This window comes from Natrix helvetica, assembly GCF_964273705.1.
Source record: "Natrix helvetica genome assembly, chromosome: 1".
In the NCBI taxonomy this organism is placed as follows: domain Eukaryota; kingdom Metazoa; phylum Chordata; class Lepidosauria; order Squamata; family Natricidae; genus Natrix; species Natrix helvetica.
In genome coordinates, this window is record NC_138548.1 from 366,932,706 (window position 1) to 366,949,187 (window position 16,482).

At 43.1% G+C, this 16,482-nt stretch overlaps 1 protein-coding gene across 6 annotated transcripts in view; it reads left to right on the forward strand.

Moving 5' to 3' along the window:
* The window catches only part of LOC309391935 (uncharacterized protein), a 51,840-nt gene extending 40,317 nt beyond the window's left edge, over positions 1–11,523 (forward strand). For 3 of the 6 annotated variants that reach the window (XM_081952795.1, XM_081952799.1, XM_081952797.1), the window contains 5 exons: positions 3,739–4,311; positions 4,806–4,905; positions 5,027–5,070; positions 8,052–8,181; positions 9,773–11,523. In XM_081952795.1, the coding sequence (XP_081808921.1) occupies positions 3,901–4,311; positions 4,806–4,905; positions 5,027–5,070; positions 8,052–8,181; positions 9,773–10,971 (1,884 nt within the window). In that variant the 5' untranslated portion in view covers positions 3,739–3,900 and the 3' untranslated portion in view covers positions 10,972–11,523. Of the gene's footprint in view, positions 1–2,932; positions 3,054–3,098; positions 3,512–3,594; positions 4,312–4,805; positions 4,906–5,026; positions 5,071–8,051; positions 8,182–9,772 lie in introns of those variants that run through there. The other 3 variants (XM_081952798.1, XM_081952800.1, XM_081952796.1) reach the window with 3 other exon arrangements.
* The last annotated feature ends 4,959 nt before the right edge of the window (positions 11,524–16,482 follow it).

Below are 16,482 nucleotides of genomic sequence, written 5' to 3' on the forward strand. Positions count from 1 at the left end.
ACCAACATACACACACATACATAAACATCACAGTCTAATTTGAATACATCACATCTACATGGCGGGAAAAAGATCCTGCGAATTTATAAGATGGAGGTCATAAAGAACAAAGCTGTTACAGAATCTAGTGGTCCTGCTATATGTAGATACTTTGAAAGTTCCTTCCAGAGGGGAGAAACAGAAACAGACCATCAAGTGGGGGTGTGGGGTCTCTAACAATTCATCGAGCTCTAAGCACATAGCTCTCTAACAATGCTTCGAGCTCTAAGCACAAAGCGCTTATAAACAGCATCCTGAATAATGGAAAGTGAGCTTCCTGTAATCTTCTCAACTGTTCTTACAACTCTATGTATGAACCTTCCAGTGGTGGGGTACGGGCGTACTAGTGCCTGCTGGGAGCACCAGGTACCGTTCCAGTACGGTAGGGCCCACCTGCCCGCCCTCCTTATCGGTATTTGAGTCAATCAGGGCTTTCGCATGTGGAGCATACGGCGCCTGCGCAACGCTCCACCGAGCAGCTGGAGAGTCGTGGGCGGTAAGTACACTTGTGCGCACTGCACACGTGCATGTGGTGGACGCCTGGCCCCGTTGCACCGTACCGGGATCCGGAACCCACCACTGGAACCTTCTATCTGAGGCACTGCTTCCACCAAACCAAACTGATCCAGTTTGTTAAAACATTCTCAGCTGTGCCTCTGTTAAAAGTGGCCAGGACAGAAAGAGACAGATGTGCTTTCCTCATCTGATACAGGAAATGCAAATGCTGGTTTGCATGCTTCACTAAAGGTAATTATTTATAATGTAATTTGTAAGCGCAATTCAGATATCCTGAAGGGTGATGGGGAGGGGGCAACTCATGGGTTGTTTGTCAAGGCCTTGAATTCTCTCTGACCTTTATCTTCTCCTCCATTGGTCCTGTTCTCCAATCAGTTTACTTGCAGGCAAGAGGCGGGGGGGGGGGGGGGGGAGGCCATTTTGCAGAGCTGACACAAAGGGGAGGGAAAAAAAACCCGGAGAAAGCTGAAGGGAGACCTCAGGACAAAGACCCTCAGCTTGGAGTTTGGGCAAAAAAAATATGGAGCACTAAGCCAGATGCCACCAGCAAATCTCTTCTGAATAACGGAGTTGGAAGGGACCTTGGAGGTCTTTTAGTCCAACTCCCTGTTGAAGCAGGAAAGCCTGGCCTATACCATTTCAGACAAATGGTTTTCCAATTATTTCTTAAAACCTCCTGTGTTGGAGTACCCTCAATTTCTGGAGGCAACTTGTTCCACCGATTAATTGTTCTGTCAGGAAATTTACCCTTAGTTCTAGGTTGGTCCACTCCTTGATTAGTTTCCATTGTTTCTTGTTCTGCCTTCAGGTGATTTGGAGAACAGTCTCTCTTCTTTATGGCATTTCTTCTGAGCACTGAAGCTCTTCAGGAGAGACAGCAAGCACCTAGCTGCTTACTCACAAGTCTTCCTATTTATTTATTTTAATCACACATCTTAATACAACACAAAATTTCCTGCACCTTTCAAATTTGCAACCGATAAGTTCACATGCTTTCCTTAACACACTTCTAAGCCCTGCACAAATGTCTATTGCATTCATTCATTCCCTTCAATTTAAACAGCAACATGCTTTACCTGTGATTTTCTTCATTTACAATATTCAATAAAAAAGAAGAAAGAAAGAAGATAGAATACTAGGTTATCAAGAAAGCAAACTCCACTGGGCATATGCCATTCATCCTATGCAGCTGGGAGATTAGATAAACAGTCCTGTGCAGCAGAGAGGAGAGTTTCTCATCACACAGGTTTTGGTAGGTGGCAGGGAAGAGCAGAAAAACCACCCATCTACACAAACACACATCAAGCAACGAACAGCAAAAGGCAGACAATAAAAAGACTCCATAAAATAGGAGGGTAACAAGACATTTTTTAGTGGACACAACAGCCTCCATTTTCCTGGATCTCCTGAAAAAGGCTCCCTATCTCTGCATGGGCAGCTGCATTGTTCACAAGCATCCACCAGGCCAGTGCTCCTGGCCAAGACAAGGGAATTTATTTTATTTATTTGTCATGTATAAGTTAACAAATATACTGTAAGTATAAACATGATTATGAATACATGAAATGGATACAAATAAATGGGGACATTAGGGACAGGATCGATAAACACTTTGGTCCGCTCATGCATGCCCCAGATATAGATAACTATATCAGATAGTTCCGGTTGCCTTAAATTCTATAGAGGCCTTTAGTTTCCTACTCATGTTTCCCTTTGAGGTAAATTCCCTACTCAACCCTTAATAAGATTTTTGTTCATTTCCCCTCCTCATGGATTTGACATTTATATTCCTTTTTTACTATTTGACTTTCTTCATTTTGCAATTGCACTTTTTCTCCAGTTTTCACAGATGAGAAGCTATTTTTCCCTCTTCATTTTTCTCTGTCAAGGAGTCTTTTGTGAGGTAAAATTTCTGCAACATCCACCAGCTTGAGTTTTTTCTTTAATTTGGAACAGGTTTTCCTTCGATATTTCTTTTTCTTCAGCATTATTTCCTTTGTCAGAAGCTGCCATCCGGTCTTTTTAACTCTTCTTAGGCACCCAGAGCTGAGAATTTGAAAAGGGCAGCTCTTTGTATTGAACGAAAGAAATACAAACCTACAGAAATCTGAATTTTCCTGACAGGAAAAAATTTCCATCCCTCAGGAGGCGCCGCTGCTTTTCTCTGACAGACAACCAATTAGAAGTCGCTTTACTGCTACTCTGAGGCCCATCATCCCCACCCTCAGCCTCCCCTCAAGGTGCGCTCCTCCTTCCCGCCCTTTCAGGGTCCCTGTCACATTGCGCAGAATCCTCCAGGGGGCGCTCTCTGCCAAAGGAAGGTAAACGTCAGGCGCTTCCCGATTGGTCGACTGGAGGGCGAACGTCACAGCTGGTTCTCCAGAGGAGGCGTGGCATCACGAACTCTCGCCGCTCTAGGACGGCGCACTCCCTCGCCTTAACCTTTGTGGCGAGGCTGCGGGGGACTCTGGCGGGGGGAGATCAAGACGTGCCCCCGGGTGAGGGGGGTGCTGTTCCCGTGCAAAGGGAGGCGGAGGAGGGAGAGAGAGACCCGCGCCCGACCCCCCTTCGGCTTCAACCCTCGGTCCCATGCTCCATGCAGGGGGAAGCGGAGCTCCGGAGGAGCAGGAGAAAAACCGGGGATCCCCAGGAAGGCCGCGGGGATCGGGGGGTCCCTTCCCGCCCCGTGTCCGGGCAAGAGCCCGAGTGGGGGGTGGAGGGTCGGCCTTGCGGAGGCCCAGCAGGAGGGAAGTCCAGCGAGGCAAGATTGTGTGAACCTGCCAGCTGTCAGAGGGAGACTCAGCTCTCCAAAGGCCACCCTGAAGAAGGGAAAGGGGGCTTCCTCAACCAGGGTCAGATAGCAGATTAACAGAGTTGTGGTGATTTCCTGGCATTTCATTTAACGCGAACTGAAGCGTTTGCCTGTTTTGGTTATGGCAGTGAACCCTACGTGGAGGTAAATGTAGATCTAGGTTTTTAAAAAGGAAGGCCTTTCTTGTAAGTAAAAATATAAAATATTCCAAAGTTTAACACACACACACACACACACACACACACATGATTCATCGCAAAGCAACTTCAACCAGCTCTGAAAAATACTTCCTTCCCTCGGATGAGTGGTGTTGTTCAGTGGTTAAATCCATATTTTCTAATTCCTGAAATGTATGTTCTTTTCCATCACAGATACACGAAGTGGAAGCCATTTGTACGTCTTCACATACAGCCAAAGTACGTCCGCTAAAGTGAACTGAAGTCACTCCGGTGGGAAAAGAAACCATCCTCTGGATGAAAAGGCGTTTCGAGATCTAAAACATTCCTTGGAGTTACTCTGGAGACAGAGACAGGATGGAGACGCAACTTTTAGCAAGTGAGACAACTGAAAAAGACCCTTCTGTTGTTCAGGATGGAAGCTTTGGGGAGATCTGGGCAAGAACTGGGCAGGAGATCCTGGAGGAGGAAACCACCATCCATTCAGAAATTCAGCCCTGCAACTCCAGGAGCATCCAAGAGGCTGAAGGTCCCCGGGGACTTTTTAGTCAACTCCATGAATTTTCTAGGCAATGGCTGAAAAGGGAAAATCACACCAAAGCTCAGATGATGGACCTGGTGGTTCTGGAGCAGTTCTTAGCCCTTCTTCCCCCAGAGATGGAGAGCTGGGTGCGGGAGTGTGGAGCAGAGACCAGCTCGCAGGCGGTGGCCCTGGTGGAAGGCCTCCTGAGCCAGGTGGAGGAGCAGAAGGAGGAGGTCGAGTTGCAGGTGAGACATTTTCATCTAGGAAGTTCAGTAAGGAATAAGAAATGTGTTTGAATTCTTCACCCCTCTTTCCCAGACTTCTTTGGAACTCATAATATATGGAAATGTCAGATTAAATTCATTATGCATTGTAGATTTGAGACTTCCTCCTGAGCCAGGCAGAGGAGAAGGAGCAGGTTGAGTTTCAGGAGAGGGAACTTTTTCTTGGAAGTCCAGAAGGAATTTGAAAGGAATAATGTTTTTGAATTCTTCATCCCTCCTTTCCAGATTTCTCTAACATTCATAATATGTGGAGATGTCACACCAGTTCTTGTAGGACATTGTGCCATTATTTATTGTAGATTTGAAACAATGTTTCCTTTCTTACCTTCTGTCACTGATGGATGTTTGGGGTTCGGACAATGTGTTCAGAGTACAAGAATTTAGTTGATATTATATGATACCCATTAATTGTTCTTTTTTTTAATCTTGCCTCATATTTTTAATCCATTGTGGAGATCATGGATCTTGAGGAAAGGAAGAATCTAAGAAATCTCTCTCCAGAGCTGTTTTTCCGGCGGTTCTCTCAGGAAGATCCAAGTCAGGACACCTCAGGAGGTAATCAAAGTCCTCACATTCCCCAGAGAAACCTCAGCTATCTCATCTTCTCCACCTCTTCTGTAGAATACATCCTCTTAATTTGCTAATTATACATTTTAAACTTCTGTATTCCCAACAGGTCTTCGTAGTGGAGATGAAGAAGTGGTTGGACACCCAAATCAAGTAAGTGGGGGAAATTAGTTTATTAGATTCGTATTCTCCCTTTCCTTCAGGAAGCCTATTCTCTACTTCCATTTTCCTTCTGTTTGGGGTGGGTTATTTTTGCGTTCTTGAGCAATGTGGAAATGGGAATAGCATGATCAAGTTGCTCTCAGCTAGCTTAGCTTTCTGTGAAAACTGTTGTTGGGGCACAGTGGACTGTTATTTCCATTGTCAGATTCTGTTTAAGAAATGTTTTTTTTAAAGATGATCATTCATTCTGAATATTGTTGCTACAATGAGTTTATAATAATTAACTACTGTGTTTCCCCGAAAATACGACATGTCCTCATAATACAGCCATGTCACATTTTTCTGGTGGGCAAAAATATAACACCCCCCCCCCGCATATAAGCCCCCTGGACAACCCCCCACCTCCGGCCAGAGCGCTGCTCACCAACTAGCAGTATCCCAAAGGTGCCAAGCTGCAGGAACCTGGGGGCAGGCAAAGGTGATCGTGTTGCTTGGCACCTTCGGGATACTGCTAGGTTGGTGAGCAGCGCTGTGCCCAGCTGAAGAGGGGGGTTGCCAGGCGGCTGCTCTCTTGCGAGCGGGCTCCCAAAGAGCCGGGCACAGCCTCATGGGCAAATGGCTGTGTTGTGCTGTGAGAGCAGCCGCCCGGCAACCCCAAAACAATAAACCTTCCTCCCATAATAAAGCCCAAGCCATATTTTGTAGGTAAAAAGAAAATAAGACCCTGTCGTATTTTCGGGGAAACATGGTATTGAAAAACTCCTTCAATAAATATGAATAAACAACAGTAGCAGCAAGTGCTAAAAAGAGACCGGTTCTTTTTGCAATTTTTGACTCAATTGTACAAGGTTGATAAAAAAAAATGAAATAATCACATTGGGATTTTACCACTTTTATAAAGCTTTAAATACAACTAGTGATAAGAAAAATCAACCCATTACATGAAAAGGCAGATAACTAAAATCCAATGAAGGGAGCAATATAGAATAGACTTGAAGTTAAAATGGTTCTGAAATAGTATACAATCAAGGGACCTTTGGCCCACAAAGTAATTTATAATCCTGAGATTCGTACTTGGAGTTGGAAACCAAACTAGGTAGATTTGCAAATGCCGAGAATTGCCTAGAGAATTTTCTCCATTTTCTGTCCAGTAAGGGACATAACTGGCATAAAATGTGTAGTGGTCAAAAGCCCTCTTGGCCACAGCTGCCACTTTCCCTTTAAGTAGGAGCCGTGTGACCAAACCAAAGTTATACACCGGATCTGTCTGGGGTAGTACAACCCCATCTAGGACTACAGATGATACAGAGGGGCCCACTCTATCTTATCCGGGTTTTGTTGAAGTCTGTTGTTCCCCATCCAAACCCCCAACAGCCTCTAGGCATAACAAGAGGATGTCCACTGCCTCACTCGCTTCAGCAGGATGGAGATATATAGCTGGGTATCGTCAGTCTATTGGTGATACCTTGTCCTGTGTTGATGGATGATTTTCCCAGCAGTTTCATGTAAAAACAAGTGGAGAGAGTGTCAGGCCCTGAGGCACCCCATACCGTAGGAGCCATAATCTTCCTAATGACACCGATTAGGAATGGCCTTGGCGGAAGGAGGTGAATCGGCACAAAACTGTGCTACCCACCCTCAGTTCCATATGTTGGTCCCAAAAGCATGCCCAATGGTATTGAAAGGTGCTGAGAGGGTGAGAAAAACAGGGATGGATTCACCACCTTCATCCTGCTCTCGCCGGAGATCATCCATGAGTGCAATCAATACGGTTTCAGTCTCATAACTGGGCCTGAAACAATACTGAAAAGGTATAGAGGATCCATCCTTCAAGGTGCTCATGGTGGGATCCAGCAATTACTTCTTGAGGAGAGGGGCCTAGCAGGGCCTCTTTAAAAGGAGCAGGAACACCTGAGAAGGATGACACTATGATTGTTTGGACCCACCCACATATCACCTCCCGTGGGGCCTTTACCAGCCAATATTATAAGGCCTTGATAAGGCCACACTTGGAATACTGCATTCAGTTTTGGTCGCCACAATGTAGAAAAGATGTGGAGACTCTAGAAAGAGTGCAGAGAAGAGCAACAAAGAGGATTAGGGGACTGAAGACTAAAACATGAAGAACGGTTGCAGGAACTGGGTATGTTTAGCTTAAGAGAAAGAAGGACTAGGGGAGACATGATAGCAGTCTTCCAATATCTCAGGGGTTGCCACAAAGAAGAGGGAATCAAACTATTCTCCAAGGCACCTGAGGGTAGAACAAGAAGCAATGGGTGGAAACTAATCAAGGAGAGAAGCAACTTAGAACTGAGGAGAAACTTCCTGACAGAACAATCAGTGGAACAGAAATTGCCTCCAGAAGTTGTGAATGCCCCAACACTGGAAGTCTTTAAGAAGATGTTGGATAGCCATCTGTCTGAAACGGTATAGGGTTTCCTGCCTAGGCAGGGGGTTGGACTAAAAGACGTCCAATGTCCCTTCCAACTCTGCTATTGTATTGTATTGTAATAGGGCATGGATCTAACACACAGGTAATGGCATTTGCATTCTACATGACCCTGTCCACTTCCTCAGGTCCAACAGAATCAAACTGTTCCCAGATAACTAGGTGAGTCTGCACCATAGGACTTGCACCATGTTTGCAATCCAACTGTGAGCGAATGAGCGAACTCTAAATGAAGAGATGATAGGGGAACAGCTAAAAGGTAGACGATGAATCAATCAATATGCAGTGGGTTAATATCACTGGATGAAAGTCCTGAAGAATAAATAAAGTTGATAAACATGGCTAAAATATTTCTTCAGGCAAAGGTTTCTGGCTTCATACATTTTCTCAGCTAAACCTCAGAATCCTACCCAAACACAGGCATGTAAGTTAGCGCACATCTTTGGCTTGGGAATTTGTGAATGATGGAGCAGATCTTGCAAATCGTCCTGGTTTTGTTCTGTTCCTTTTTTCTCATATTCAGGAAGGTTCTGTGTCCTATGAGGAGGTGGCTGTGTATTTCTCGGAGGAGGAGTGGTCTCAGCTGGATCCTGACCAAAAAGCGCTGTATTGGGAAGTCATGCTGGAAAATCATAGGAACGTGACCTCTCTGGGTAAGGATTTGCTATCCTGCAGTCAGATTGCTTAGGACGTCATTCTGTAGTCAGATGCCATCAGTTGCGCTGCGGGGCAAACATGTTGTCCCCTAAGGTTGTGCACCTTGTAGAAAAGTGCAAGGCAGACTTTTTGAGTGGAAGCGGGGGGTCTTAGCGCTCTCGTTGATTCCCAGGCACCTACCACAAGCCCAGCCTTGGCTCTACTGCTGAGGGCCACTGTTCAGGGTGGTCTGGATGGGGGGAAGATAGAGAATTGTTTATCTTCTGTTTCATGCATGTGTGTGATGCCAGCTAAGTTAAGCGTCTTTTAAATGTTTGACGTGCCGAGTCCAAATTTTTTGCTATCTCTGGGCTAAATAGTGCCATTTTCCAATTGCAAACATGCTTTTGAGACTTAACAGGGTTTCCTCCCCTGCAAATATATAATTTTGGCGGAAGAAAATGATTAATGAAGAGAAGATAATTTGTATGGGAAGAAAAAGACGTTTCAAAATTTACTTACTGTATTTTTCGGAGTATAAGACGCAGCAAGGTTTTGAAGAGGAAAAAAAAAGTTTTTGCACTCTGCAATCCTTCCAAAAAACAGCCTGTTTTTCGTGAAAACGAGCCCGTTTCCCCCCCCCCCCCAAAGGCACGAATAGCCTTTAGGGAGCTTGCAGAGTGCTCCTGGGGACTGGGGGGTAAAACTGAGCCAAACCTGGGCCATTTTTTGCTCATTTCTGCCCTCCCCAGCCCCCAGGAGCTCTCTAAAAGCTTCCTACAAGCTATGCACAGCCATTTTGGTGAAGGGGCGGAGTTTTGGTAGGCAAAAAATGCTGTATTCAGTGAATAAGACGTACCCAGATTTTCAGCCTCTTTTGAGGTAAAAAGGTGTGTCTTATGCTCTGAAAAATACGGTAGTTGTTACAGGTCTTTCCTGGAATTGGCACCTCGAATAAATGTTCAGTTTTCTCCCAATTCCTTCTTGGACATTTCATTTCCCCTGATTCTTCCCTAACTCAGAATAATTCTAAATAAAAAAAGGATGTTTGCAATATTGGTGATTAGTGGCAAAATAGGATGTTTTAGAACTTTTAATAGCTTTTATAACTCATGCGCTTTATGTGAGTCTTTATTGATTAGCCCTTGGGCCATATCAAAGGGCAAAGTTCCAGAAACAAAATATGACTAAAATTTGATAAAAGCAATTTAACATGGAATTGGATAAAATGAAATTTAAAATGAAATTGGAATAAAATATGATTTAAAATGAAATTGGAATAAAATACAGTCTAAAATGAAATTGGAATAGAGTACAATAATTAAGATATAGATAAAATATGATAAAATTATATGTTGGTGTCACCCCTGCAATTTACTCCAATCACTTCCACATATGCAGATCTCAATTGAACCATTTTGCTTAAGTACTCTGCTGTGTTAAATATTATTTAGAAATTATCATTTCTGTGCCATGCCACTGTAAGCGTGCAAACATTTAACATATTGGAATTTGACCAGAATTCAGAGGGAAATTCATAGTACATCCTATAGTTTGATCCTTACCATAACTTTGATGTCATTTTCATTTTTCCATTTTTTTTTAAAGGCGATGATGGGCAGGAGAATAAAGATTCCTATGAACCATTACAAGGGATAACTGGTGAAGAGAGAATGGAGACATCTGCAGTTGGAATAGAAGTGGAAAGATATGAGAAAAACCAGTCTGACAATTGGAATTGGGAAAGCACATCTTCCGTTGATGCTCCAGTGCAAGACTTTGTGGTCCAACAAGGGAAAATAAAGGAATATATTGGGGGAAGTGTGAAGCAGATCCAAGACCAATTAGATGCAAATGGACACTATCCAGACCAAACTAATGGAGAAGGTAATATATTCACAGACGATGGAAAAGATTACAACTGGACATCCACTCTTTCTCATGGAAATAGGTCCCTTACATCTCAAAAAAGGGCCCACACAGAAGAGAAGCAATCTAAAAATTGGGAATACAGACAGACGTTTAGAAAAGGCAGTCAACTTGCTTCCCATAGCTGGATCCACACAGGTGAGAAGCCATATAAATGCAGAGAATGTGGCAAGTGCTTCAGAAGATACAGTCATCTATGTTCTCACAAAAGGGTCCACACAGCGCAGAGTCCACATAAGTGCATGGTGTGTGGGAAGACCTTTCCTTATCCCAGTAAACTTATCACGCATGAAATAGTTCACAAAAACGAGAAGCCATATAAATGTAGAGACTGTGGTAAGAGCTTCAAGACAAGCAGGTGTTTCGCTTCCCATAAGAGAATCCATACGGGGGAAAAACCCTATCAATGCACGGAGTGTGGAAAGAACTTTCGGTTGAGGCAACAACTTACTTTACATAACTGGATCCACACAGGGCAGAAGCCATATAAATGCAGAGAATGTGGAAAAACCTTTGCTTATCCCAGTAAACTTACTACACATGAAATAGTTCACAAAAAGGAGAAGCCATATAAATGCAGAGAGTGTGGTAAGAGCTTCAAGGCAATCAGTTATCTTACTTCCCATAAAACAATCCACACGGGAGAAAAACCCTATCAGTGCATGGAGTGCGGAAAGAGCTTTAGATCAAACCATCAACGTACTTTACATAACTGGATCCATACAGGGCAGAAGCCGTATACGTGCATGGAATGTGGAAAGGACTTTGCTCGGAACAGCTCTCTTACTTTACATAAAAGGATCCACACGGGAGAAGCCATATACATGCACGGAGTGTGGGAAGACTTTTGCTCAGAACAGTCAACTTACTTCCCATAAGATGAACCACACAGGAGGGAAACCATATAAATTCACAGACTATAGAATGGATTTCTGTGAAAAATGCATTGCTTATAAAACATAAAAAGACCCACACGGGGGAAAGCCATATAAATGCATGGAGTGTGAAAAGAGCTTTGCTTGGAACCATCAACCTGAATCCACACAGGGGAGAAACTATTTAAATGCATGAAATGTGGAAAGAACTTTGCTCCGAGAAGCACTCTTACGTTCCATAGCAGGATCCACACGCGAGAAACAATTTAAATGCATAGAGTCTGAAAAGAGTTTTGCTTTAGAATCATCAACTTAATTGCCATAACGGAATCCACATAGGGGAGAAACCATACAAATGCACGACATGTTGAAAAGGCTTTACTGCAAATGACGATCTTGCTTTACGCAAGAAGATCCAGAAATTCCAAAGTAGCGGAATGTTGATGACATCACCGCAAGTCATAATTTTGAGATGCAGTTGAAATTCCAATTTGGGGGTGGGGGGGGAGAGTGCCGTTAGTTTGAACAGATGTTAAATAAATGGTTGTAAATTGAGCTGAATCTATACTTCAGAAAATTACCACAGCTGACTTTGACCAAACACACAGAACAGCTGACTCTGGAAGGTGTGTATGTGGGTAAATGCACACACATACATATATACGTACAGTTCATTCAGAAAGTATTCAGATCTCCTTTTGCCAATTTTGTTGTGCTGCAACCTAATTTTATATTTGTTATTCAATTTTAAATTAATCTACATTCAGTGTAGATTATACTTTCTGAATGCAGTGTGTATATGTGTGTATAAAATCAGACTTGTAGAAGTATACAACCTTTTTCAGTCAAAGGCCTCTCAGTACTCAATCATCACAAAGTCTTGAGGTAAAATGCACAGGTACAGTGTAGGTGGTACTGTGCTCAATAGTAGTAACTGTGAAAGGGATCTTGGAGTCCTAGTGGACAACCATTTAAATATGAGCCAGCCGTGTGCAGCAGCTGCCAAAAAAGCCAACACAGTTCTAGGCTGCATAAACACAGGGAGAGAATCAAGATCACGTGAAGTGTTAATACCACTTTATAATGCCTTGGTAAGGCCACACTTGGAATACTGCATTCAGTTCTGGTCGCCACGATGTAAAAAAGATGTGGAGACTCTAGAAAGAGTGCAGAGAAGAGCAACAAAGATGATTAGGGGACTGGAGACTAAAGCATATGAAGAACGGTTGCAGGAACTGGGTATGTCTAGTTTAATAGAAAGAAGGACTAGGGGAGACATGATAGCAGTGTTCCAATATCTCAGGGGTTGCCACAAAGAAGAGGGAGTCAAGCTATTCTCCAAGGCATCTGAGGGTAGAACAAGAAGCAATGGGTAGAAACTAATGAAGGAGAGAAGCAACTTAGAACTGAGGAGAAACTTCCTGACAGTTAGAACAATGAATCAGTGGAACAGAAGTTGCCTCCAGAAGTTGTGAATGCCCCAACACTGGAAGTCTTTAAGAAGATGTTGGATAGCCATTTGTCTGAAACGGTATAGGGTTTCCTGCCTAGGCAGGGGGTTGGATTAGAAGACCTCCAAGGTCCCTTCCAACTCTGCTATTGTATTGTATCACAAAGTCTTGAAGTGAAAGAAAGGCACACTTTATAGACAATGGATTGATCATTGTTAATGTCCATTTTCCCCCTATACCAATTTTTTCAATGGGATGGGACAACTCACCGCAACCCACTCGCCGTTGACAACTTGCCACCGGACAATTCAACAATTACATTATTTAAAAGAATTAAAAAATAATCATTTTTATTGTTCACATTTCATTTTGTTACCCCTTTGTCGTGTGGCGCGTTGTCGATGACAAGTCCTGTGTCAAGTTGGCTCTGGCAAGTCGATTGTGTCAAGTTGTCCCAGATCTCCTTTCGATACTTGTAATTTCAAGTACGTTATTCTTAAGTTTACAGTCAATTGGGAAGCAGCAGCTCTGGTATCGAATAAGTGGCACTCAGTCTCATCATTTTGCCATCTGCACAGGTGGAGATGCTCGGGGAAATCTTGGTGCGAACTCAGGAGATTGGATGTGATGAATGGAAGACATCCAAAGCAAGGAGCAAATCTCAGGAATAGGAATAGAATAGAAATATAATAAGAAATAGAAGAGAAATCGAATGGAAATAGAAGAATAGAAATAGAATAACTTTATTGTCTTTTAAAATGTAGCCCACATTAAAATGTAAAATTCATTGCATTCAGCTCTCAAAGCATAGCCATTATGCATATACCCACTTACAGATACATGACACAGAAACATCACATGTGTACATATACGCGGCGAAAGAAATTCCTGCGAATTTACATGACGGATGGCATAAGGAACAGAAACGCTATTACAAACTCTAATAGTCCTGCTATAGATACTTTGAAAGCTCCTCCCGGAGAGGAGCAACAGAAACAGATAAACAGCCCTGGGGAGAGTTTCTTACTGGTTTTTGTAGGTGGCAGGGAAGAAAGGCTATTCAATATGGCATTAAAATCACACACACACACACATCAAACAATGAGCTGCAAAAGGCAAGTCAATAAACATTCTCCACCAAACAGGAGGGTAATGACACCATTTTAGGAGACAGGACTGCCTCTTAAGTTCCTGGATCTGCAAAAGCACTCCCTATCTGTGTTGGCATCTGCATTGCACACGCATATCCATCGGGTGGCGCTCTTGGCCAACACACTTCTATAAGCCCCACATGAATGCCTATTGCATTCATTCATTTCCTTCAATTTATGCAGAAACATGCTATTCCTGCAGTTTTCCTCATTTACAATATTTAATAAAAGAAGGAAAGAATAATATAGAATACTAGATTACCCAGAAAGCCAACTCCACTGGGCATATTCAATTTGTCCCATGCAGCTGGGATATCTCACAAATAGCCCTGAGCATCAGAGGAGAGTACCTTGCTCAATAGTAGTAACTGTGAGAGAGATCTAGGAATCCTACTGGACAACCATTTAAATAGGAGCCAGCCATATGCAGCAGCTGCCAAAGAAGCCAACACAGTTCTAGGCTGCATAAATAGAGGGATAGAATCAAGATCACGTCAAGTGTTAACACCACTTTATAATGCCTTGGTAAGGCCACACTTGGAATACCACAATGTAAAAAAGATGTGAAGACTCTAGAAAGAGTGCAGAGAAGAGCAACACAGATGATTAGGGGACTGGAGACTAAAACATATGAAGAAAGGTTGCAGGAACTGGGTATGTCTAGTTTAATGAAAAGAAGGACTAGGGGAGACACGATAGCAGTGTTCCAATATCTCAGGGGTTGCCACAAAGAAGAGGGAGTCAAACTATTCTCCAAGGCACCTGAGGGTAGAACAAGAAGCAATGGGTGGAAACTAATCAAGGAGAGAAGCAACTTAGAACTGAGGAGAAATTTCCTGACAGTTAGAACAATTAATCAGTGGAGCAGAAGTTGCCTCCAGAAGTTGTGAATACCCCAACACTGGAAGTCTTTAAGAAGATGTTGGATAGCCATCGGTCTGAAACCGTATAGGGTTTCCTGCCTAGGCAAGGCGTTGGATTAGAAGACCTCCAGGGTCCCTTCCAACTCTGCTATTGTATTGTATTTGCTTATGTTTCCCCGAAAATAAAACGGTCTTATTTTCTTTTGCCCCATGAAATATGGCCTTGGGCTTATTATAGGGGGAGGGCTTATTATTTTCTGGGGCAGGTGAGAAGTGAGGCGCGCCTTTTACTTTTCCAGCTCCGTCACGTTCCTCGCCATTGTGTTCAGAGAAGCCGCTGGTAAAAAAAAAACCTTCTCGCGAGTTCAAACATCTTGAAGTCGCGAGGAGGGTTATTTTTTACCAGGGGCTTCCCTGGACATAATGGCGAGGAACGCGACGGACCTGGAAAGGTAAGAGGCGCGCCTCGCGGCCCAACACCGCCCACCTCACCCCAAAGGTAAAGGCAGCCTGCCTGGTACCCTTCCCCGCCGTCCCTTTATCGACAGGTGGCAGGTGTGTGGGGGGGGGAGAAGCGAGGCACGCCTCTTACCTTTTCAGGTCTGTTGCATTCCTCGCCATTTCGTCCAGTGAATCCCCTTGTAAAAAAAATGAGTTCAACTCGTGAGGTTTTTTTTACAAGGGGTTTCAATGGACAAAAGGGCGAGGAATGCTGACACACTATTAAATTAAGGGGAGGGGGAGGAAAAATTGTATATCAATGTACAAATACAGTTAAAAGACCACATATGTGGAATTATTATAATGAATATAAAATGTGGAAGAGGAAATTTATTTTTATGTAAAGATGAAATCGGGTTTGATGGAATCCCACCCCGAAAATCCATCAGAGTGAAGAAGAAAATAAGTAAACGCAATAACGGAAGGAGGGAGAAAGAGGAGGAAAAAGAAGAAAGGGAAAAGGAGAGGAAGTAAGGGAGGGGTAGTAAGGAGAGAGGGCAGGAAGGAGAAGAGTGAAAAAAAGAAAGGGAAAAGGAGAGGAAGTAAGGGAGGGTATTAAGAGTGGGAGAGAGGGCAGGAAGGAGAAGAAGAGGAAGATGAGTGGGGAGAGGGAGAGGAAGAAGAAAAAAGAAAGAAGAGGAAAGAAGAAGGTGGAGAAGAGAGGTTGGGAGGATGAAATAATGAATAGGGTTGTTGTAAAATAACGATGGATGTGCGGGGTGGCAGGAGAGCGACCCCGATTATATTTCTAAATTTTTAAATGGATTGTGATAAATGTTAAAATACAACAGATAGATAGATAGATAGGTAGATAGATAGATAGATAGATAGATAGATGGATGGATGGATGGATGGATGGATGGATAGATAGATAGATATGATAGACAGACAGACAGACAGACAGACAGAGATGATAGATAGATGATAGATAGATAGAGATGATAGATAGATAGAGATGATAGATAGATAGATAGACAGACAGAGAGACAGATAGATAGATAGAGATGATAGATAGATAGATAGATAGATAGATAGATAGATAGATAGATAGATAGACAGACAAATAGATAGATAGAGATGATAGATAGATAGATAGATAGATAGATAGATGATATAGATAGATAGATAGACAGATAGAGATGATAGATAGATAGATAGATAGAGAGAGAGAGAGAGAGAGAGATAGACAGACAGACAGACAGATAGAGATGATAGATAGATAGATAGATAGAGAGAGAGAGAGAGAGAGAGATGATAGATAGATAGACAGACAGACAGACAGACAGACAGACAGATAGATAGATAGAAAGGCAGGCAGGCAGGCAGGCAGGCACAGACAGACAGACATAGAGACAGATATAGAGACAGATAGACAGATAGCACTTATGAGAATATATATTTGGGAATGTACATATGAGAAAGAAAAATAAAACTTTAAAAAAAATAAGACAATAAAAGACTTAATACTATAAGCACCTCCTGCGTTGCGCGCAGACTCGCCCAGGGAACACCGCGTGCGCTTCCCGCTTTGGGCCACTAGGGGGCAAA